Source organism: Buteo buteo, chromosome 8, assembly GCF_964188355.1.
Source record: "Buteo buteo chromosome 8, bButBut1.hap1.1, whole genome shotgun sequence".
Taxonomy (NCBI): domain Eukaryota; kingdom Metazoa; phylum Chordata; class Aves; order Accipitriformes; family Accipitridae; genus Buteo; species Buteo buteo.
The window spans coordinates 46,512,745-46,536,489 of NC_134178.1; the positions used below are offsets into that span (position 1 = coordinate 46,512,745).

Below are 23,745 nucleotides of genomic sequence, written 5' to 3' on the forward strand. Positions count from 1 at the left end.
CAGGGAAACCTGGTGGGCTGTGACTGAGAAGGTGCTGGCCTCTGCCCTGGCTTGGTACTCGGTCCTGTCAATCCGTCCGGGTGTGCGTCTCACGGACTATTAGCCTGGCCCAGGGAAGAGACGGCGGGCACGCTCTGGCTCCAGTCTGCGTGGGGGAAGATGGTTTATAAGACTCCAGCCACGGAGAAAACAGATCCGGTGGGATTATTTATTGACTGGAAGAAGCTTATGTGTCCACACGTGCTTTGAATGTTTTGTTCCAGGGCCAAAATGTAGCAATGAAAGTTTGGGCAGGACAATGAAGTTGTTTCCCATATCTAACCTGTTTTGTGTGAGAGAGTGAATGACTGTCATAAAAACGTATTTGGCTAGAAAAATTGGTCTTGGAAAAGATGTTCAGCATATCCAAGCTTCTGTCACTGTAAGAGTTTTCTCAGCTGCATTCCCCAGCTTCCCCCTTACCACAGCACCCGTGAAAGGCCTCATTCCCTGGAGATACTTTTAACAAAACCGGAGACACGTTAAAGGAGGAAAAAAAAAACCCAACCCAAACAACGCAGTTTGATTTGTTTGTAGAGTTTACAAAAGCCTGGCCAGCAGAGCGCAGGGCTTCCCTGCGTCAAGCGCTGGAAAACATTTTCACTACGCCTCCCGTGGTGCCCTGCCACCTTCTTACAGACCTTCTCTCCACCGGGCATGTGGAAAGGGGAAGTCCAAGGACAGCCCTTGAAGTAGCAGAGTCTAAACTCTAGCCTTGTTTCAACAAGCGCTATTGATCAAAGAGCAATCTAATTAATCCGGTCTGGAAAATTACTTAAACCAGTTGAAGGCATTATACCGTAAACTGCCAGCAATAAGCAGCGCAGCCTCTCGCCGGCTGGGTGCAGATGGCCTCCCCAGCGCCGACGTGCCAGCGAGAGGGGGACCAGCCCCGAGCTGCCCCCGGTTGGAGGGGGGGGCAGGAACAGCCACCTGCCCCCTCCTCTGTCCTGCCCATCCGCAGCTTGACTGTCCACCAAAGCCTTGAATGGAGCCCGAGTAAGGAAAAGGCTCGGTAAGAGATCGATCTAGGATAAAGCAATAATATCCCCCGCTGTAAGCGGAGACTCAACCTGCGCTTAGACTAGAGACCTCCAGAGTCCTTTTCCAGCTACATCTTTCAGCCATTCTGTGCTTTTAAGAAGCCAGTAATTTTATTTGACCTGTCATTTTCTCCAAATCTCTACTGTTTTTTGCAAAGCTTATTGCAATTTACACTCTCATTTAAATGCCCTTCACGGTGAGTCAGATGGGACCCGAGATCACCTAATAGTTCAGCTAGGTAAATGGGCAGAACCAGGCCTCTTATGAAATACTCTGTGCTTTGTCCTATAAAGAATAGGCTTTTACTGCAGAGATAAAAGATGAAAGGGCCATTTCCTTTTCTCCAAGACGACTTTTGTCAGAGACCTTGTACGGTGCATTAGGGCCTTCTAATTGTGGGCGAGTTTCCTGTCTCTGGCCACATCAGTCCAGCAGCTGAAGGTGTTTGTACAGTATAGGGGCAACCTAACCTAAATCTGCATCGTTTCAGCTCAGTGGCTGTCAACGTGGAGTCTGTGAATTACTTCGAAGGTGTCCACAAAAGCCAGGGGAGAGCAACTATTGTCATTGAGCTGAAATTCGCCATTTCACACTTCCTCAAAGCGACACCCATGGGTCCACGCATAGGAAGAGCCTGAGACGCACTGGTCGTGCCCGCAGAAGGAACTGCCAGCGTGGCTGCCTGCCCGACAGACCACCACAGCCCCGAAGCACACGCTCAGGCAACCGGTTTGCACCGATACCTGTGCCGCTGGTTTCGGTCCCCAACCAGCTGGGACAGTACACTCACGAAGGTTGGCACCCCCGATATCCCCTCTCCCATGCTCTTGGTGAGCATCGCCTCGCGGGTCTCCAGCCACCTCGTGTTCCAGGAGGGACCTACCAGCAGCACAGCACAGGGCAACCCTCCCAGTGTTCCCAAGGTCAACTCCAAATTGCTCTTTGTCATCACGGGCTCTTTGTCATCCCAGGCACAGAGAGTCACGGCTGCTGCTTGTCGCCCATAGCATGAGTGTCCGGAAGCAATTCCCTACCTCAGCCTGGCAAAACTCAAGTTCCTCGTGCCCAGCTATATCTGCATGCCATGCTTTAGCTGCTTCTGCAGTACCGCAACGGGACGGTTGCTAAATAACACGATGGGCAGAGGGCTTCGCCTCAGGTTTTCTGAAGAACGTCACCATAGACTGATGTTCTTCAGAGAAACCTTGCTGAAGGAGACAGGGAGTGGAGGGCGACAGCGAGGAGGCTTCCAAGAGATCAAAACATTTGGAAAGCTAAAGGAACCTTTTCCAATTTTAACTGGCAGAGAGAAGTGGCAGGGGGAGGAACTGAGAGAAAAAAAATTGAGGACGGAGAGATGAAGAAAGATACAAGCTGAAGAGAAAAAAAACAGAGGAGCGTTAGGCAGAAAGAAAATGGAAAGATGGGAGTATCTTCCATCTAGGGGCGAGGTAACGTTTCCTGCAAGGAAAGGGGTTGCTGGGGGGGGCCCAGGTGCTGTGTGAGCCTCTTCTGCCCAAGCTTCGCCCACCCTTGGGACCCTCGGGAGGGCCAAGGCCTCGGGAGCAACAATCCCGCAGCCACTGAACTCCAGACGTTCACTTCAAAGCGCACGACGTGGGGAGGGGGACGCACACAGAGGGGATAGGGCCCACGGGGACAGGGGTACGCCTTTGCACCTCGCCCGCCCCCCGATGTCAGGCATGCACTGGTGAGAGAGTCACGGAGATCCAAGCGCGCGCGCGCGTGTGTGTGTGCTAGGAGAGGGGCCGGGGAGGCCGAAATTTCACGCCGCCACCAGCTGCCTTCCCTCCCACCACCCCGCTCTCTCATCACCCTGTCCTGCGTGGGCAGGGGGGGGTCCCCAACCTTCCCCCAGCGGGAGACTAAGGAGGCCCAGCTCGTCCTTTTGCCCAGGCACGTCCCGGCGGAGTTAATTAATAATGGTGGTGGCGGGCCGTGGCACAAGGAGGTCGTTTTTTGTTTTTTTTTTTTCCTGGGGTAGCAGAGGCGGCGGGAGTCTGCGCTCGCCGGCTGTGACGGGAGGGTGGGGGGGGAGCCAGCTCTGCTTCTCCCGTCAGCGTCACAGGTTCACCAGTGGGATTCTGGGAGGAAAAAAAAGGAATTGGAAATCAATTAGCGACGGGCGCTTACGCTGTCCCACCAACCGGACCCTTCGCCCCTGCCTGTCCCCCGCCACCGCCTCCCTCCCCGGCCGCTCACCGGTTGAGTTGGAAGGCCGTGCTCTTCCCGTGGCCCCCCAGTTTCTCCATGCCCTCCTGGCCCTGCCTGGACTCCTCCGCCTCGGGCGTGGGGGCCAGGGAGTCGCTGTAGGGCCCCAAAATGCTGACGGTGGTGGGGGAGAGGTCCGCGAGGGGCTGCTGGCTCTCCTGCTGCCTCCCGCCGCTCTGCTGCCCCGAGTGACGCCGGCGTTTCTGGTTGCGGTCCCAGCTTTGGAGAGACACGAGGGGCGAGGTAGAACGTGCCCCCCCCTCAGACAAGCCCTGGCCCTCGAGGACGGAAGGTTTTTTTGGGACCCCGCTGTGCCAAACCTCGCACGGGCTCGCGGCACCAGACCCGCGCCCTTGGGACAAATGGGTCCCAAGCCCACGCTCCTGCCCACCCACCCGCGTGGTGACAGCCTCCGTCGGCCCAAATCCCACTCACCAGAACTTGAAGATGATGCCGGTGGCGACCAGGACGATGATGATGGAGATGGTGATGGTGACGTACAGCTGGGGGTCCACACCTGCGAGACAGAGGGGGGGGGTGTGTGACGGCCACCCCCAGCGGTCCCCGGAGAGCAGCAGTGCGAAGGGAGGAATCCCGCTGGAGAACCTCGTGAATTTTGCAGAAGGAGCCGCTCCCGCGGGGACGGGGAGGGCCGTGAAAGAAGCAGAGGGCAGATTTACCTTCCCCCCGGGGCCCAAACAAGAAGGGCCGCAGGGTGGCGGGGGTCTCGCGCAGGTTGAGCCCCGCGTTGTGCAGGAGCGAGTGGGAGTTGGGCTGCGCCGTCGCCATCCCGTGGGGCGAGACGAAGGTGTAACCCAGCGGCGGGAAGCCCGGGTTGGCCGAGTTGGCGTCCCCTCCGTCCTCATCCGACACCGTGGGGCCCCACACGATGGCCCAGGGGTACTGGGAGGAGGGCATGCCGTCCTCAAACCCGGAGGGGGTGGCGGGACGGGCCCCCGCCGCCTGGCGCCTCAGCCGCACGACGTGCCGCAGCTCTCCCCCCCGGGGCGCCGGGGCCCGCTGGCGCGGCGGGGCGAAGCGAGAATCCCTCTCCGGCACCGAGGTCCTGTCCCAGATGCAAATGGGTCGCGGGGCCGAGGGGCTCCGACGGGCGCAAAGAGGACGAGCGGCCGCCGGACCCCGAGAGCGAAGAGACCAGGCGCCAGGAGGAGGGACGGCCGAGACCAGGAGGAGGAGATGCCACAGCTGCAGGGAGTGGATGCGGGAGAGGAGCGGAGGCATCCTGCTGCGGGACCGGGGGGGGAGAAAGAAGAAAGCCTTATCTGACACGTCCCTCCTGTCGAAAGCCCAAGCCCGGAGCAGCCCGCCACCTGCGTTCCCATCATCTTCCCGCGTCGCCGGTGAACGTGGGAAGCTGCGAACCTACCAGGCACCGGGCTCCATCTCGGATGCAACAGCGTCTTTGCTCAGCGAGGATCCTGTCTCATCTTCTTCACTGGGAACCAAAAGGCAGAGGTGTTAGCGTCCCCTCAACCCAGCGGCGACCGCTCTCTCCCCGGAGGTCCCACCGCGGCGAGCTCCCCCCGCGGCACCGGCGGGGAGGGCAACGGGCCGCCCGTGCACCCACGCGTGCCCCGGCTCCCGCTCTCGTGCTCCCCACGCCTGCGTGCTCTCCTGCACGGTGGTGCGGCGTCCCCCCCGACCCCGACGCCGCACAGAAACACGGGCATCCGCATACGCACGCGAAAGCAAGGAGCAATCTCCGGAGCGCACGTGCGGAGGCACATGCGCAGCTTCCCCGGGGACTCTCCCGTCTGAGGGCCGAGAAGGGGGATTCGGCATCTTTGTTTGCTTATCGCAGGAACAAGTTGGAATCTTAATTCCTGTGTTTATTTATAGTGTAGAGCGTGTAATCCATTTATTAAAGAAGAGCCTCTTCATTGTGTGCCAGAGTGAGGGAGCGAGAGGGGAAGCACGAGAGTGATAAACCAAGAAGACTGAGAAAGAGAGAGTGAATCAGCGAGAAAAGTCCAGCCCTACTAAAGAATTTAGGAGAAAAAATATGCCCATCAAATATTTAGTGCTTACATTCCTCTTAGCTAACACGGAATATACCTTCCCACACTCCTTGTCCTAGTGTCCTCTGCGCTGTCCCGTCCCTCCCTCCCTCCCCTATTCCTCCCCTGTCTCTCCCACCTCCCGTGGCCGAGCAGCACGAGGCAGCAGCGGGAACACGGAGTAAGGGCTGGTCCTTCGGGCTGGATTTCTGCACCGGCCGCGCACCCCCCGCTGGCATCAGCCCGGCGGCAGCACGGCCGCCCTTCGTGCCGTCTGTCCCTTCCCTTGGCTGGGCACAGCGCAGTGCCAGCCCTTCCCCGGTGAGCCGTTCTCTGCCTGACCCGGGATCCTCTCCGCAACAAAGACCGCACGCACGCACGCACGCACGCAAAAAAAAAAATTCATCCCAGATACTCGGCTCGCTCCTTCGTCGCGAAGGGGAAAGCATGAATGCCGACAACCCACGGTCTCGCCCTTCCGTGGCTGCCGGCGTGGAGAAACGGGGATGTTTGGCCGAGGGAGTCAACTCGGAGGCCATCCCTGCACCTCCAGCCCTGAGCCAGCTGCGTGGCACCTCCTGGCTCCCGAGGGGTTGCTGCCATCCCCTCCTGCTCCCTCCATGCCCCGAACAAAAACTGCAGCCCCTCCCGGATGGGAGGCTTCTTCTTGCTGAGGGAAAAGCCCGGTGCTTGCTGTGGGAAGGGGACTCACGCCCCTGATGAACACCTGAGAAGAGGGGCTGGGAGGAAGGGCACCCAAGAGTGAGTAGCTGTCTAGCTCCTGCTGCATTAACTGGGGATATTTTTAGTTTCCTTCTGTTAAATATTTAAACAAAGTTCACAGAAAAAAAGGAATTGTCGGCTAGTGCCCTGCCCTTCCCTCCGGGGCAAGATCAGTCTCTGGAGGGATCCTGAGATGAAGATGAGGAGAAAAGAGTAGCTATTCTCAGCATTTCTTTGTACTTTGCTCCTGAACCTCTAAGCCTCGGAGGGGACTCAGTATTAAGATGCAGCTCTGCAGAGAAGCAGCAGAACGGAGCAAGTTTCTTCCGAAACAAGAGGCTGGCGAGATCTTGGCCATCTGGATTACGATCACGATGCCGCGGAAGATCATGTCTGGCAACACAAATCCGTGACAGAATTTCTTTTGGACTTTGGAAAGGGAGGGAATTCCAAGCGTCAGGGACCTCCTCGTGTGAGCCCCCGGGCTAGAGGGCACGCAAACGGCCCGAGTGGTTTCAAGGTGGCCTGGAGTGCCTGGGGCCATGCCTGGGACTGCCCACGGGACAGCAGACCCCTGGGGTGAAGACCCTGTGGCACAGCAGTCTCAGTTACGGGTCTGGTCTTCAGGGTCTGTGGGCCATTTTGCATCAGGCAGCGGGAGATGTGGATCTGGACGGCGCCACGCCAGGCGTGGAGACCTTCTCCAGGTGCAGGTCGACCTCGGTGCCTCCAGTTTGGTGGTGGTACGTTAGGGCTGCGCGTGTAACCGCTGGCACCCCTCCTAACACAGACGGCTCTGCTGGCAGAAACGTGCCTGGATGCGGGTGCACCGTGTGCCGGGTCCCCCAGCTCGCTGCGCTCTTCTCACTTGTTGGGATGTCTCACAACGGAGTTCTCGGCTGAGATTGTGAGCTCCAGTAACTGCACCCCAGACCATGGACTCCCAGGGTCTAAAGCCTGGGAATAAGAAACCCTACAGAGCCAAATCCTGAACTGCTTTCACACCCGGTACTCTGAATTTCAGCCCTACGGAGCAGGAAATAGCTGTAACTGGAGCTGAGGGGAAGGAGTGAGCCCCAGCACTGGCCTCTTCGTGTACACATCGTGCTGTGGGAGCGACAGCCCGGACATCGGGCGTAAGCCTCAGACCTGAGGCACTGTTGTGCACAGGTCCTGCTGCCAAGGGTGAAGAGCCCTAAAGGTGGCTCCAGGTGAGTGCAGGAATGAGGCAACGTCGCTTGGTCTCCGTCAGCACCTTCTGGTTTGCTCATCGTATCGTGGCCGGAGCCTGAGAGCGTGCCCTGCCCTAGCACACCCAGGCATGGTTGTGGAGGAGCCGGGAGAGGCACAGAGGTGCCTCCCGTAGCGTGAATGCCGTGAGAGCAAAGGAAGGCTTTGGATGGAAATGCCACCCGGTGATGAGGGCTGGACTCTACTGCGCACGGAGCGCTCACGTTCAAAACAGAGCATTGGAGGTCCCTGTGGCTTATTGACAAAGCGGCGGATAAAGCGTGCCTGGGGCACTCTGCAGTTAGCCACCGGCAGCGGGGATTGTGTCCCGGGCACGGACCCTGCTGCGTTGGAGGGCAAGTGTAACAAATGCCCTTCATTCAGCTCTGTATGCAGCTCCCGGCGCGGATGCTGAATAAACTAGTAGATCTTCAGAGAGGAGGAGGAGGAGGCGACGCCAATGCTCTTACTACCTGGACGTACAAATCCCAGTATCCATGCAGCTTGCACCATCCAAGAGGCCTTTGCGTGCCAGAGCAGAGAGACTGGATTTCTGCACCAGTACCACATGGCGTGGCTCTCGCTTTCAGATCTGCCTTCCAGGTCTAATTGTGATAAAAACGGACAGGGCTACTCCCAGGGTCCAGAGACGGACCTGTGTATTTTCACTCTAGGTACATAGTCTCCATCGCAGCATTTCAGTCCTGTGATGCACAGATGACAGAGTGTGAATGACAAAGCTATTTCCCCAGGGCACTTCACTGAGCTCAGTTTGTGAATCTTGGTGCTTGAAAGCTGTGAGTAAGAATTACACTGCTCTTTGCTACTGCATATGGACCCCACTACTGGTCCAGACCCGAGATCCCTGGGGCTAATCTGTTAGGAGCTGCTCTCATTGCATTTGCCGGATGGAAGCACGAATCCTGCTGCTGTTCCCCAGCGTCAGGGACCCAGCTGTGCTTCCTTCCCCTCTGTAAGTCTCCCGCAGCACGGACCCACCGCTGCTGCTGGGACGTGAGAGAGCAGATCTCGGTCGCCGTGCCCCAGAGCATGTATCCCAGTTCACCAAGGGGGCTGGGAATTTGCGTCCTAACTAATGGCTAGGAGCAAAGCCTGCTGGCACTCCTGCTCTGAGCAGGGAGCACAGACTAAATGCTGAATGTGACACCCTGAGCTCCAGAGTTCAGATGCTACTGCGCCCCGGGGAAGCCCTAGGATTCGCTGCCAATAACTCCTTCCCCGTGTCCAGGATTCATGTGCACCGTGGTCCCAAAGATAAATCCTATCCAAATATAAAAGCCATCACAGCAGTAAAAGGGCCAAGGTGCCAGCCGTGCGCAAGCAATACCCGTGCTGTAGCTCCCTCCCATCAAATGCAATCTGTAACCTTCTGTTAGAAAATGCTGAAGTTTGACAAATTCAAATGAGGAACAATACTATTAATAAAGAGGGTCACACACCAGCACAATTCACCTAGGCAGGTGGTGTATTCCCTACTGCCGGGAGCCTTCGCGTGGCTGTATTTCTAAAAGAGACGCTACGGTTCAATCAGAAGTTATGGGCTTGACGCAGGAAATGAAATTGGTGAAATTCTCTGGCCTGTGCTCTGCTGTAGGTCAGACTCGATGATCAAAATGGTCCCTCTGGCCTTAAAATTTGAGAATCTCACAGCTTTCTCAATGCCTGGCTGAGATCAGCTCTGACTGAAGAGCAATTGGATGAAGCCGAGCACATACAAGCCGTGGTAGTGAGAAGCGGGTAGAGTCTCCTTCCATCCGGGGATGGGAAAAGAGTTGCACCCGATTCTGTCTGGCTCGGCTGGCAGATGATGATCTATCTGTATTTTTGTAACATCTCGAGCTTGACTGCTGTGATACTGTGCCTCTAGGAATGAAGCCGTCTGCTCTCAGAGCGCTCCAGCTAGTTCAGAATGCAGCAGTCTGTTTGCTCGGCGACTCAAGCTGCTGGGAATGCATCACCGTGCCCCTCTGCGCCCCACATCGCCTCGCCTTTGAGCACCGAGTCCGGTTCAAGGTCTCCAAGCCAGCATTCAAAGCCCAGCATGGGACAGGCCCCAGTGACCTAAGCAATCAATCACCTCTCCTTATGCAGCGATGACCTCACATGACGGATATATTCCACTGGAACAATGAAATTGCCAACCAGTTTGGGGAGAGGGGGGAAGGGATGGAAGAAGGGGGAAGAGGCTCATGACCCTGAGGAACAGAACATTCACAGGAGCTGGGCCAAGATTATGAAACTTACTGCCGGCTGAAATAACGCTCGCCATTAGCAACCCCGCAGCACCGAGAGCTTCATGCAAATCCTTTCTTCGCCCAGCTCCCCCACAGCAACGATCCCACTCGAAATAGTGATGAAAAAAACCCAAAACAAACCCGAGGAGGACCCAGCCCTCCTCGCAGAGGAAGAACGCTAGGTTGGCTGTCATTTTTTTAACTCCTAGCCAGCATCAAGGGCTACGGTGACAGCTCCCGATACGAGACTGCGATCTGGGACCGTGGAACCCAGCAGCTATCTCCAAGCATTGAGCAGAGCGAGTTCAGACACTGGCAGCGAGACCCCCCCCCACACTGCCTGGTGCCCCAGGCGCCCCACGCCTATATTTTTCTCAGTGGCCATGGACATCCCGGAGTTCGTGGTCCAGGAGGCAGAGATGCAGTCATTACTGGCTCGGCAGCAGGAAGCATGAACCTGGTGCTGGCGAAAAGGGGTTATATATACGTCCTGCTGTATCTGGCTGGGTGGGGACGGGGAACGGGAGGAATCCCTGAGCAGCCGCCCCAGGGGAGGTAATTCTGCTGCACTCGGAGGAGTTTTGGCAGCCGGGAGCCCGAATCCGAACGCTGGTACGCCGGGGTGGGAGATGCCAAGGCCGTCTGGGGAAGGAGTTCCCGCTGCGTACGGGGCCGGGGGCGACAGCTCGCGGAGCGGGCTGAATTCGGGGGCTGGCGGTCTGAATGCGGTGGCTCACGTCAGGCCGCCCTACCCGGCGTCTGAGGCCGAGAGGGTCGGTGGCAGCGCCCGGGAGGATCCGGCAGGGCCGCGGAGGGGCTGCCACCGCTCGCCCTGTGTCAGTGCGGGTCCTGCAGCGGTCGGTGAGCGCCGGTGGGAATTCCTGTGCCGGGGCGAGCGCTTGCGGGCTGGGTATCGAGATCCCGGGCCGGGGCGGAATCCGGGGCTGGAAGGGGCGATGGTGCATTTGGACACGTCGGTAGCTAGGGGATGGGCGTGTGAAGCCCCTCGGCGGTCCTCTGAGCTCAAGTCTCCCCGCATTTGGGAACTGTGAGCGTGGCCCCATTCCAAGCAGCACTCTAGGATGCCGGTCCCCTGCCATCTAGTGCCTGCCTGCAATACATGTCGTGAGTCTGCCAATCTTCTGCCTCCCAGTTTCCTACTGTTCCCGGGCATCCGAGCGCTTCAGGTGCTGAGTCCCCAGGTCCGAATCGCTCTCTCCGGCACGGTGCCCCCTTGGCCGGGCGGGAGGAGGGACTGACCCCTCCGCTCCCTTTCTCCAGCTGCGCCAATTCGGCTGAAGTCGCCTTCCTCGGCGCAGGCTCCGGCGCTCCAGCACAACAGGTCTGTGATGGAGCCCGGAGCTGGAGGGCGAGAGGCAGCGATGCCTCGGCCGTGCCCCCCCCCCGCCCTCCCCAGCCCCTCGGGCGTCCCCTGCCCCAGACGGAAAGAGGAGGAGGAGGAGGAGGCGGCGGGGGGAGGAAGGAGGCGGCCGGCTGGAAGGAGACAGAGCACCTAGATGGGGAGAGGGGAGAGGAAGAGGGGGAGAAAGGACACAGGGAAGGAGACGGGGAGAGGCGACTCGGCGACGGGCACGCATCCCTCCCTGCCCCTCGCCCCTGCAGCCCCATCCCCGCCCCGTGGGGGTCCGTGTCCCCCCCCCGAGCCCGGGCTGCGAGGATGAACTTACCTTGCGGGGAGACGAGCGGGGAGCAGCCGGGGCGGCGGAGCGGGGGGCCGGGGGGGCGCAGCTGCTGCTGCCGGTGCCTCTCATGGCCAGGACGAAGGAAGGAGAGGAGGAGGAGGAGGAGGAAGGTTTGCTGAGGCTGAGCCCTGGCTGAGGGAGAGGGAGCGAGAGATGCCTTGAAATAAACAGCTGCCGAGCGCTGGTCCAGCCCCTCTTTCTCTCTCTCTGTCTCTGTCTCTCTCGCTCGCTGCCTCCCGTTAACCCCATGGCTGCTGGCACCGGCGCCTCCGGTACCGTCGCCCCCGCCGCAGCCCGAGGGGCGAGCCGGGGAGGGGGTATGGGGGGGGCACCGCCTCCCTGTGTCTCTGGGGGGGGGTGTGTGTGTGTGTCCCCTGCCCCTCCGCCCCGGCCCGGGACCCCCCCGCCTTGCCCCGGCGGCCGGTTGCGGCGGGTCCCCCCGCCCCCTGCCCGCCCGCCGGACCTGCCCCCCCCCGCCGCCGCCGCCGCTGCCCGCTCCGCTCGGCTCCGCTCGGCTCCGCTCCGCTCCGCTCCCCCGTCTCGTCGGTTATTTCGGGATCTTCGCAGGAAGCGATTAGGTTGCCATGGAGAGAGGTGTCTCCAAGGGACCCGGCGCTCCAGCTCGCTCCCGGCGAATGCCACCCCCGGACCGGTCCGTCCTTGGGGGCGGAGGCCCCCCCATCCCACCCACCCCCCCTCACCCCCCCCGGGATCCCCCTCCCCCGGGTCAACCCCCCCACCCCCCCGCCTCTCCGCCCCGCAGCGGTTCCCTCGGGGAAATGCCCCCCCCCGCATCCCCGACACCCCCCCCCGGTACCGGAGAGGTGGGTGGGCGGGCGGCGGGGTCCGGTGGAAGCTCACGGGCAGAGCCGAGCAGCCCACGCGTGGGTCGGGTGGGACACAGGGGTGCTGGGGAAGCGATTTTTTTTTTTGGGGGGGGGGGGGTCCCGTCCAAGGTGGGTTTCCCCGTTGTGAGGGATCGCCCGGGTCGTTTGAGCGTGTCCCCAAGTGTGTTTCTGCCAGGGATGGACGGATGAGTCTGGAAATGGTAGGGAGGTGACAGCGAAATTAAAGAAAGAAGCCGATGTGCCTTTGAGGGGCCGGGCGTCTTACAGGGAAAATCTCCCTCCACCATCAAGTACCAAAGAGAAAGCACAGTCCAAATCAGAAGGGAGCAGCTGAGCAACCGACGGGCGAGAGAAGAAAGTCAATGACAGAAAGACGGTTTCCACTCCAAGGTCTGAAATATGAGGAAGCAAGAAAGTAATTTCCTCAGATCCTCAGAAACAATCAAACTTTTCATCATAAAGTGATGAGGAAAGACTGTGACTGACCCTGGGAAAAAAAACAGAAGGAAAGAGCAGAGGCAGCACCGAGCCGTAAAGCAACCTGCCACTGCATCAGGAATGGACACGGATGACGAACGGACACACGGTACCAAACCTGAGCACGGCGGGATGCCCGGAACAGGTCGTGCCAACTTTGGACAGGCACCTGAGTGGGCTGAGTCTGTCGTTCTTCGTCAGGCCTCCCGCGAGCTCCCGCGCTAATGAACCAGGCTCATCCCAGCTTTCCCGTGTCGGAACGTTTGAGCCTTGCGCAGGTTTTTGTAAGCGTGTTTGGGAGAGTCAACAGGTTTTTCGCGTGTTTGGGAGTAACGTCGGTGTGTGTTTGGGCGTATCGGCACGGGGCTGCGGTCGTGTTAAGGCTCATGGTCAGTGGGAGGTCGGGGCGTGGGAGGACGGCGCTGCCGGGGGACATGTCACGGTCTGGGCTGTGTGAGATGCAGTGCCATTGTGTGTCAACAGGCGTGCACACGGCTGAGCCCCCCGCCTTTTGTCCCCTTCACGTACACGGGGCTTTCTGTCAGAGATTATCCAGGCTTCCGTCACGTTCTCCAGCCTTTTCATCTCTAGCCCTCCCGGGACTGGTACAAACGATCTGTGCAAAGCTCGCTCAGTGAGCCCTCGCACGCGCGTCGCAAGAAACCACCTGTACAGACGTGGCCGGGGACACGGCGGCGCGGCGCGGCGCGAGCCGGCGTGCGGCTTGCCTTGCTCTCTGCGCTTCTCCTCCTGCCTTCTCACCCCGGGGGTAGCGGAGGGTGGAAAGCTCTGGAAGGGGCTACATCAGCCACATGGGCTCTTTCTGACCTTTTCAAATCCTGACGAATGTGTTTAGTATAATTGGGAAGCACAAAACAGACGAGAAATTTCAACCGGGGAAAGGTCAGTTAAAGGGCGAAAATCCAAATGACGCAAACACTGAAAATCCCCCTGAAGAGCAAAACTATGGAAGGAAGCAAAAGGAGCCGGAGATAGGCGAGAGAACAAGGAGGAGGATGTCGTAGGGACCAGGGAAACCCTGGGAGATGTGGGGGGGAGTCAGGAAAGCCATCGAGGTGATGGGAACAGCGAGCGCAAGGCCTGATGTCACTCTCTTACGTGATAGAAAGGGAACGGCTTGTTTGGGGCACAGGTTTAGACAAGCAGAGCGGCAACTGGAGGTACTCTGGATGGGGTGGGCTCAAAGGAAAGCTAACGTAAAATTACAGGGAAATTTGAGGGGAGAGATGGAATCAGGTGGGCCGATGGAGGAACAGTTGGGTAGCTGTGGAAAGATGACGTGAGAGTGATGCTCAGCCTAAAGTATCACTCTGAAGGTGTTAAGGCGAGGGTGATGTGGTGATGGAAAGAAGATGGAAATGTAAAAATTGTCTCGGTTTGGCCAGGATTTGGACCAGGATCAGTGTATGTCATGTGAGGACAATGAACTACCTCCCCGCCCGGCCATACCTGGGAAGGGTATGAGGCTTTTATTTCTGTCTGGCAGAGGCACTTTTAAATCATCACGTACAGATCGTTTACACCCAAGAGTCCTGAGGCCAAGCGGCCCACTGCTGCTGTTTTTAGCGTTGTTTCCTAAGGGCGGAGAGACCCACGTGGTTGCCCTGCTATCTGCAGAACTTTGTCTGTCCGTCTGCTAGTTACCATAGGTTTGACAAAAGAACCAGAGTCTAAAAGGTAAATGAGCTCCAGTAAGTTGTATAAAAACCGGCAGCCTGACAGAGGAGAGAGACGCTCTCGGTGCCTGTACTGGAAGAGAGCCCGCAGCCATGCTGCTGGGCAAAACCCCACAGGTCGGAGCAGGACAGCCAGCAGGCCAAAAGAATTAAGCAGAAAATATTGGGAAAGCTGTGCATGTTAGAGAGGGGTGGAGGAGGAGCCCGGCAACGTAGGGTATAGACCAAGGGGAAAGGACTCACGGGTGCGGCAGACTGCGGGAAGGGTGTCGTGAAGATACCCTGGTTGAAGGTACGGTCACGGGAAGTACAGAACATATAGGAAACAAGTCCATAGAGAACCCAATTTCCTCGGCCCTGTTGCTCACCAAACAACTGGTTAATAAGCTCTGGAATATCAGAGACGTCCCAGAAGACTGGAAGAGAGCTATGCCCTGCCAGTATTTGTAAAGAGCAAACAGAAGACCTGAAAGTTTCTAGGCAAAGCAACAAAGAGCTGATATGAGATTCTCCAGTTAATGCCAATCAGCCCGATTTGGAGGAAACCGATTTTGCTGCATAAACTTGTTTTGTTCTTGTCAGTCTTTGATGTGACTACAGGTTTGTTTGGAAAAGGTGATGCCTTAGATCTATCCAGGCTTCTGGAAGCATTAATACCCCAAAGCATGCTGATGAGAGAAAAATAGCATTATGCAATACTAACAGAGCAGGAGGTTAAGTGAGCTGGTTAACTCCTTTTAATGACCTGCAAACGCAAAGGAGGTCGTCCCTGGAAGCCCACCGGTGAGTGGCAGTGTTTCTATGTGGATGCCCAGGAACGAGTCCTGGGTCAGGTATGACTCACCATTTTATTCAGTGCTTGATGAGCAGATATAGCTCTTTCTGGCACAATTTACTGAGGACACAAATATTGTTAGAGTGTTAAAAATAATGAGGATGGGACCAGCACAGAATGACCTACTGCACTCGGTAAGGTGGTCGTTCTCATGAAACTTCTTACAAGATAGTCAAGAGCTCATTGTACAGGCATGAGCAGGAAAAAATGTCCGAATCTACACAGAACAACTTCCAGTCCTGAAAAGAGGTGATCTGAAAAGGATTTAGGGACCGTAATGGGCAGAAAACCCAACATAAGGCCAGTGGGCCAGGCTGCAGCGATGGATCTGAAGTGATCCCAGGCTGTGCAAAGACAGAAGTAAGGAAGCAAAGTGAGGAGATGATTAAACCTCTCTCTGTGTCTGGGTAAGTTCCATACTGGAAAACTGTACACTGCTTCATGCTCCATATTTTAAAAATAACTTTGAATCAAAGGTGATCCGAAGGCTGGAGATCTCAGTAATTTAAAGAGGTCAACCTGTTTAATGTATCAAAAAGCAGAACGAGACATGATTTGCTTGCAGTATCACTTCCTTCCTGGGGAAAAGTCTACCAGGTATTCTGGCAGAGAATAACACGAGCCAGTCACTGGAGAGTGATTAATCACAGGAACAAACTACCAAGTGAAGTGCAAGATCCTCTCTCTTCTGGAGTCTTTGAATCACGACCAAAGGCCTGTCTGGAAGACAGTTCCTGGTCTGCAAAATCCTGCGGGCTGTGAGAGCCGCTCGGAGGAAGAGTTACCGTGCAGTTACTCCCTTTTTAATCTCCTCTGTAAGCAGCTGATATTGGGCTGCCTTTAGGCATAACCAGGTACGGGTCTTAGGACCCTGTGTGCATTAGCCCAGCACAAGTTCTAGGGTTAAAAGCCTTCTGGATCGTGTTGGTATCCAAGCGGTTCACCCCAGCCTCCTTTGTCCTTACAGTGTTTTTGTCTCGGAGTCTGTGTTACACACAGTTGTGAAAAATCAGAAGATGTGACCCTAGCTATGTTTGGAGAAGGGCTGGGGAAAAAATATCACCAGCGCTTTGACAAGTTATTTGGATTCTGCGGTGGTGAAGAGAGAAACAACCTAGAATGAGACAGTACAGCTCTCCAGGCTTTAAAGTGGGACAGTGAGCGCATAGGAAAGAAGGTGGATCTACAGTACAAAGAGAGTGGAGGTTTCTTTCTGGAAAGATCAGAGCGAGATCAGAAGAAAGAGATGATGCCAGGGGTGGTTACAGTGAGAATTAGAAATCCCAAACATTCAGAAATAACAACGCAGAACCTCCCCGTGTCACGAGATTTATCGTAAAATTATGAAATGTTGTAAAGCCTTGCTTTCATCCGCATTCTTCGCCTCCTACTTCCGACTCTTTAGGTTACATGAAAATCACATTTCACAGTCTCCCTGTGACCATAAAGGTAGGCGTTTGCTTTGTGAACAAAGTGAAAGCATGGGAGTTAATGACTCCAGGAGTCTGGAATTTAAGCTCAACACCCGGCACCCCGATCTAGGCACGAGGCAGAGACTTTGCTAAGTTATGGGGATGTCACCATGCACTCTCGTGAGGGTTTTTGTCTTTTAGGAAGACGATGACCTTCTCATTCGGATTGCTCAGGATCCGATTCATTCAAAGGACTTTCTGTTCTTTGCCCTTGTTTTAGCTCTATGCAGGACAAAGAAGGAGCAGACAAAAATGTGGGGACCCGGCACAGAGGACGTAGGACCTCAGGATCGGAGTGGAGGAGGAGGACAGAGAGAGCACCATGTAGCTAGGATGCTCCGGCTGCCTGGCTTTATCTGGCTAATAATGAAAGGCAGCAAGCCTGTCAGAGAGTGTGAGAGAAACAGATCAATAGAGAGATAAAACTGAGATGGAAGGAGCTGGCGAGGGGGTGGGGAAGAGAGTAATAAACCACTACGAATCAGCAGGGTTACGGCTGAACTTGATTTGAATGCGCTCTGCGCTGGTGTAAGTGAATACAGCAGGTGTAAGGCTATGGTGAATCAGACCTAAATACAGAAACAGAGAGGGAAAAGTAGGAAGGAGATAGTCCTCTTGTTAATACTGCCCTGTAACCTGCCTTCACAGCTCTGACCCAACCTTACAAGCCCTGCTTCTCCTTTAATCCTGCTGTATGAAGAAGCCCAGACTTTGCTAGCTCTGAGAATACAGATTCACAGCCTTTCTCTGCTTCCCTGGGCTACTGTGATCTTCAGCCTGTCCTGCAGACGTGTCTGTTGGGTAAAATGTGTCTCGGTCACGTTTTACCCGACCGAGTGCAGGAGATGCTCCTTACCACCTCCTTCACCGAGGACCCGGGGCAGGACAGCTTCTGACAATGCCCTGAACCGGTGGCTCCGGGGCACTTTTCTAGGAGAGATGATTGACTGCACCCACGCGTACGTACCAACGGAAGCTGACCAGAGAAGCCTCTTTGTTCAGCCCCAGATTTCTGAGGCAAATGAGACTGAGACATCCCAAAGGTAAGGGGACATCAGAGCACGTGAATGAAAATGTGCTCTACCGGCACAGGGCTGAGGGTCTGGGTGCCTTCCCCTGTCAGGGCACCTGCTTGCCTCCCTGGCCCAGGCACTCAGAGACGTTTGGCTCCTTCTGCCTGGAATTAGTTTTGAGTGATGTCCATCTAATTCTAGTGGCACGGCCACTAACGTTAGAAGTTCGGTTTTCCATACCGACCATCGCTGTCTGCCCTGCTCCCTCCTTCTGTCAGTAGCCTCAGCGTGGAGACCAAGCACTGAAGGGTCTCAGGGACTGAAGGGACCCTGAGAAGCGGTAGGGACAATACATGTGGCTGTTCAAATGAGCTCGGAGCAGCCTCTCACTGGGAGACGCCATGACCTAACTCCCCAAGTTAGGGGTTGTATTTTCCAGCTCTACAATTGCGTTTGGAGCAGTACAGTACCCCAAAGGAGCCTTCTCCACAACTCAGCCACAGCAGCTGCGTGAGAAGAACTAGAGTCAAAGCGAGTGATGAGAAGAGAGCTGCTGATCCTGGCAAGTAAAACCTTAACAAACTTAGACTTTACCCAGGCGAAGATTGCAAGATGTTATGTTTATTTCAAGATGTTAAGCTTACAGAAGCCTGGCAAGGCGCAAGTCAACTGCCTTTAATACGTGCGAAACTGACCAAGCTGAAGACCGATTCCCTTGCAGGCAACCACATGCTGGAGTGCAAACTTGCCCTGACAGCGCTAAGATTTTAACACGCTAAAACCGTGTTGCCTGCACAGACTATATTGGGCTCCCATCAATTTGTTGCCTCCTTTGCTTTCAGGGAAAAACCTCCCTGACTTCGAAAGAAGCCAGCCATGAGGAAGTCGGTGCCGGATTGGAAACTCTTGGCCAAAGAGCTTAATGCTGCTTATCGAAAGGAGCGTTTGCGGACCGCGCTCCTCCCAGTCCCCCTCGCAACTCACCTCCACCCTCCACATGATTTACACAAGACAAGAAGAGCGATGAAGGTTTTTTCCAAAATGACCCTCACTTTTTAGTCCCATCGTCATAAAAACAGCTCTTTCACCTCGCACGGGGAAGCGTGCCCTCGGTGATGCCTCCTGATCGCATTACACTGACTCATTTGCCCACGAATTGATACTTAAAGCATACCATAAACATTTCTATCCTTGTGGAGTGTTTAAACTACCTTTTTATGGCCATACCCTGCCTGCATCAGGGACACATTTCTTGACAAGTGCGATGGTTAATGATTCAGCAGATAGTAAAGCAATTTTTTTCGTCAAAATTAATGCAGTAGAGGAGGGGGTGCACGCAGGGATTTAAAAAATGCATAGTTTAAATACATAAGTACGGTGCTTTGCAACATAAGATTTCTTACATTTACATATCCCCCAAATGCCGCCCAAAATAGCGAGATCTTAATGGTGTGAGAGCCGAGCAAAGACGAGAGCGACGTGTAGGCACACGCAAGGTATTCTGTGCACCTCTTTTAATTCTGGAGCGGTCCTTACAGAACGTATCACTGAAATACGAAAAACGCTGTGCCATAGAGCGGCGTTATGTTTTCTCACCAGTTATTTTGACGTAAACTTTGTACGGGTAAAGAGTATCCACTGAAACGTATGGGAAGAGCCATAAATACGTGGATATTTGCGTGGCGCCCGTCACCGTTAGGCCGGCTGCGGCTCGCCGGGTGCATTTTGTGGGGAGTTTTTGACGGAAGACGGGTGGCAAAAGAAGAGGAGAACAGCGCGTAGGTGCCGGCGGTGAGCAGGACGAGGCTGGAAAAAAAGCGGTGGGAAAAGGCGAAGGCGACGGCCGGCCGTTGCCTGTGACCGGCGTGGCCGGAGCCGGTGACGAACCGGTGGCCACCGTTAACCCCGGGGGGGAAAGGGGGGGGTGGCTGCACCCCAAGGCCCGAGGCCCAACCGGTTGCTGGAGGCCCAGGGCCCCGAACCCCCGGGACGGGGAGGACGGGGACGCGCCGAGGCTGGGCCCGGGCGGCTGAGGTAATGGCCGCCCCGCCGGGCCTCAGCGCGACCTGCCGGGTCAGGTCAGGCCAAGCCAGGCCACGGCGGGCACCCGGCGTGGGCCTGCCTCCCGCCTGCCGGGCCCGGGAGAGCCCGGTGCCGGTGCCGGTGCCGGTCTCGGCTCCGATCGCGGTGCCGGTGCCGGTGCCGGTCCGGGCGCTCGGCCGGCGGCCAGGCCGCTCCCGCCCGGCCACGCACACCCCAACCGGCTGGGGGCGCCCTGGCGGCAAACCCTGCCCCGCCGCTCTTCTCTCTGACCGACCAATCGGGAAAGAGGCGGAGGCGGGTGTTAGCGCCTCCTCGCCCAATCCGGTAGGAAGGCGCGGCGGAGTCGGGGAGTTAACGCTACCCGGAAGCCGCCGCTCTAGCGACGGCGGTGCCATAGAGAAGCGGTGGCGGGGCGGGGTGGCGGCTGAGCCGGCCGGCGGCGGGGCCGGGACCGGGGCCGGGGTCTCCGTGGGGGTCCGTGGGTGGGTGAGCGAGCGAGCGCGGCGGGGCCCCATGGCGGCCGAGGGGAAGGTGACGGGGCAGAGCCAGGAGCAGTTCCTGCTGCTGGCCAAGGCGGCCCGCGGCGCCGCCCTCGCCAGCCTCATCCACCAAGTGCTGGAGGCCCCGGGCATCTACGTTTTCGGGGAGCTGCTGGACATGCCCGCCGTCCGGGAGGTGAGACCGGCCCCGGGACCGGGCCCCGGCCCCCGCGGCCTCCCGCCCCTCTCCCACCCCGCCCCGGGGTCGGTAGGCCCGCCGGGCCCTGCCCGGGGCCGGAGGGTGATGGAGCCTGACCCCGTGTCCCCGCAGCTGGCCGACGGCGAGTTTTCCCCCGTCTTTCGGCTCCTGACCATCTTCGCCTACGGTACCTACGCGGACTACTTGGGTGAGACCGGGCCCCAGGGATGGAAGGCGGTTCGGGGACCCCTTTTCCCTCCCCGTGACGGCGGTCCCTCGGTGCCGGAGCCCCGAGGTGTCGCAGACCCTCACCCAAACTGCCCACAGCCCCCTTTTGCAGCAAGAGCCGTGCCTCCGTCGCTACGGCCCGACAGACGCCTGATTGCGCTTTGGGGCTGAGACCGCTGGAGTACCTGGCAGTAATTAATGCTGCCATTTGCCAGCTGCGTGGGGCATTTCCAAGAACATCTTGACAGAGACGTTTTTGAGGGGCGAGGGGAAAGACTTAGGTATCCACTGGGACCTGCAGACCCCCATAAATAAGGCGCGGGACAGCTAGAGAGGATGACTTGAGGCCTAGGGGAGGAAAGGCTGCTCAGAAAAGGTCCTTTGAGCTGAGAATTGATGGGGATGGCTTGGCAAGACGAAGCATCGCTTGGGGGATTGGTGTGCAGACGCTTTAAGAAACGGGCATGGCGCAGATGCTGCTGCGCGGGGATGGGAAATGGAAAATGAGGCGTAAATCCTTATACCCTGTTCTTTCCCCTGACGACAGCTGAAGCAGCAAACCTCCCTCCCTTGACAGAGGCTCAGAAGAACAAGCTGAGGCACCTGTCAGTTGTCACTCTGGCTGCCAAGATCAAGGTAGTGGCCCTATTTTTCCCCAAGTCTTCCCTACGCTGGGATTACCTCATGCTAGTTACCGTCGTGTTTCCACAGTGCATCCCCTACTCAGTGCTGCTGGAGCAGTTACAGCTGAAGAACGTCCGGCAACTAGAGGACCTCGTGATTGAGGCCGTGTATGCAGATGTGCTGCGAGGGAGCTTGGATCAGCGGAACCAGCGCCTGGAGGTGGATTACAGCATTGGGAGGGACATCCGGAGGGAGGAGCTAAGCACCATCACCCGCACATTGCAGGAGTGGTGAGGAGGAAGCCCCCGATACTAACACCCAAAAAAGGTTGCAGGAGTGGCCGGTGGCTTCCCCGGATCCTCTGTGTGTCGCCGGGGGGTAGTGTTGTGAGGTGGCCTACTCGATCCCCTTTCCCAAACTCCAACGGAAAGTAGTTTTCCAAAATAATTTTCCAAATTCCCCTGTTTGTTGCTGGAAGGGTGACGGGACCACAGCAACGTTTGCACAGTCCTGGCTGCTGGCAGGAGGCTTGCTGAGTATGTATCTGTAGTTCCTAACCTAGTGTCGCTCTGTAATTTGTTCCCCCTCCCAGGTAATAACGTCACTGCGTTATTACATTGGACTCCTGCTCCTGTGTCTTCCCTGCCTGGTGTAGCTGTCACCTTCCGGTCTTTTTGGCTGCTAGAGTTGAAATCTGTCATCTTTCACATTTCTTTCTATGCTGTGTAAATTACCTGGCCTGTTCAGTTCTGCGTCTTGTCTCCAGGTGCCAGGGCTGCGAGGTTGTCTTGTCGGGCATTGAAGAACAGGTTAGCCGAGCCAACCAACATAAAGAGCAGCAGCTGGCACTTAAGCAGCAGATAGAGAGCGAGGTGAGTGGGCTGAGGAGGGAGCAGTCAGTGCCCTTCGCTTTAAAATAACTAGAACCAGTACCCTGTGGTTGTTACAGTCTGTGCTCAAGTGAGGCATTACCTTTTCCCTAGGCCAGACCCCCCCAGGGGGCTGTACCTGAAGAAGAGTCCTAAATCAGCTTAACTGGACAGCTGTTAGCTCTTTTGTTTGACCTGAGCTTGCAGCTCTTCACTCCAGGGCTTGCTTTTAAAAAAAAACAAACAAAAAACCAAAAAACCACCACAAAACGAAAATGAACTAAAAACATTGGGAAATCCCTTGGTTCTTTTCTGCTGTTGCAGGTGGCAAACCTGAAGAAGACCATTAAAGTGACAACAGCAGCCGCTGCAGCAGCCACATCCCAAGACCCGGAACAGCACCTAACAGAGCTCAGGGAGCCGGCCCCTGGCACCAACCAGCGCCAGGCGAGCAAGAAAACTTCCAAAGCCAAAGGGTGAGGATTGGGGGCAAACAAAAAGAGCCACTCTGTGTGTGTGTGTTCAGAAGTGAACTGGGGGAAGCCCTGTTCCAGAGCAGCGAGGTTACTGAGTGCAGGGGTCTGCTCCCTGGACAGGGGGTGGTCAGAGATGTAGTCCCAGCTGAGCATTTCTGCTGCGAATGGAGGGGAAATCTCTGCGGCTCTTGGTCTGAAGCAGAGTTCTTCCTTGTGTTCTCCTCTTGCAAAGAATGTCAGCCACTCTTCTTTGTGTGTGTTTAGAAAAGGAAATCGGGGATGAGCCTGAGTGCCCACTCTGAATTGTTTGGTGTTTTGTTTTTTTTTTTTTCCCCCTCTCTCCACAGGCTCCGGGGCAGTGCGAAGATTTGGTCTAAATCAAACTAGTTGGATCTCCCTTCACAACTGGGAGGGTGAGAGGAGGAGATTTGGGGTATGGAGGGGTAGCAAAGGTCCCAAGTGTGATGCTTCTGAGCTCTTCCCCAAGATCCATCTTGCCACCTAATTCTCCTGCATGTTTGTTCTCTTTCCCATCTTCATAACTGACTTTCCAGGCAGTGTCTCCCTCCTTTTCATCGCAGCATTTCACACTCTAAGCTTCCAGCTGTATGCGTTGCCGTTTCCCCTACCACTCAAGCCCCCATCGCCACGGCCATGTCTTTCTCTCTCCCTGTCTACTGACAGGTCAATTTAAAGAGCCATAAAACCGTTGTCAGTCACCTTTGCACCCACAGGGCATCACAGAAGCTTGGGAAAAGTGCGCTGGTGCTCAGCAATCATTTTGGCTCTATGAGACCCCTGGGATACTTTGCTCCAGGATGCAGCTGCCATCTTTGATTGTTTAATCTTTGTTTTGCTAGGTGGGAGGGTAGTTTTTGAAGGGATTCTTTTAAAAATATATAAATATATTATAAATATATATAAACAATAAAAATACAGATCTATGGACATATCTATACAAACTTGTGCTCCTGTGGTGGTGTCTCTTTGTCTCATATACCGATTCTGGATGTTCTAAAGTAAGTTGTGATGTTGAGAGCGTCTGTCCCGTTTCCGGGTGGAATAACCTCAAAATACTCACTTCCTTTTCCAGACGGTAGTGCCACGGTAGCTCTATTGGGACGAGAGTCCATAAAGCAGGAAAAAATGATAAATCTTACTTAAAGAGTTCCTTGTGTGATTGATTTGCATCTGGAACATTCAAAAGAGGTGCTTTTCAGGTAGTCTCAGAGGAAGGTGCA

The 23,745-nt window shown here is 56.2% G+C and overlaps 2 protein-coding genes across 2 annotated transcripts; one reads left to right on the plus strand and one right to left on the minus strand.

Annotated features, from left to right (window-relative positions):
- Positions 1–3,040: 3,040 nt before the first annotated feature.
- PIANP (PILR alpha associated neural protein) lies at positions 3,041–11,381 on the minus strand. Its single transcript, XM_075034786.1, has 6 exons — positions 11,230–11,381; positions 4,703–4,771; positions 3,996–4,561; positions 3,751–3,832; positions 3,307–3,534; positions 3,041–3,188 (listed from the first exon to the last, which is right to left on the minus strand). Exons 2-6 carry the CDS (start codon positions 4,717–4,719, stop codon positions 3,167–3,169), a joined length of 915 nt encoding a protein of 304 aa, XP_074890887.1. The 5' UTR covers positions 4,720–4,771; positions 11,230–11,381; the 3' UTR covers positions 3,041–3,166.
- Positions 11,382–20,035: 8,654 nt separating this feature from the next.
- Positions 20,036–23,477, plus strand: COPS7A (COP9 signalosome subunit 7A). Its single transcript, XM_075034552.1, has 7 exons — positions 20,036–20,304; positions 20,440–20,515; positions 21,083–21,171; positions 21,247–21,449; positions 21,926–22,031; positions 22,353–22,504; positions 22,852–23,477. Exons 1-7 carry the CDS (start codon positions 20,143–20,145, stop codon positions 22,889–22,891), a joined length of 828 nt encoding a protein of 275 aa, XP_074890653.1. The 5' UTR covers positions 20,036–20,142; the 3' UTR covers positions 22,892–23,477.
- Positions 23,478–23,745: the final 268 nt, after the last annotated feature.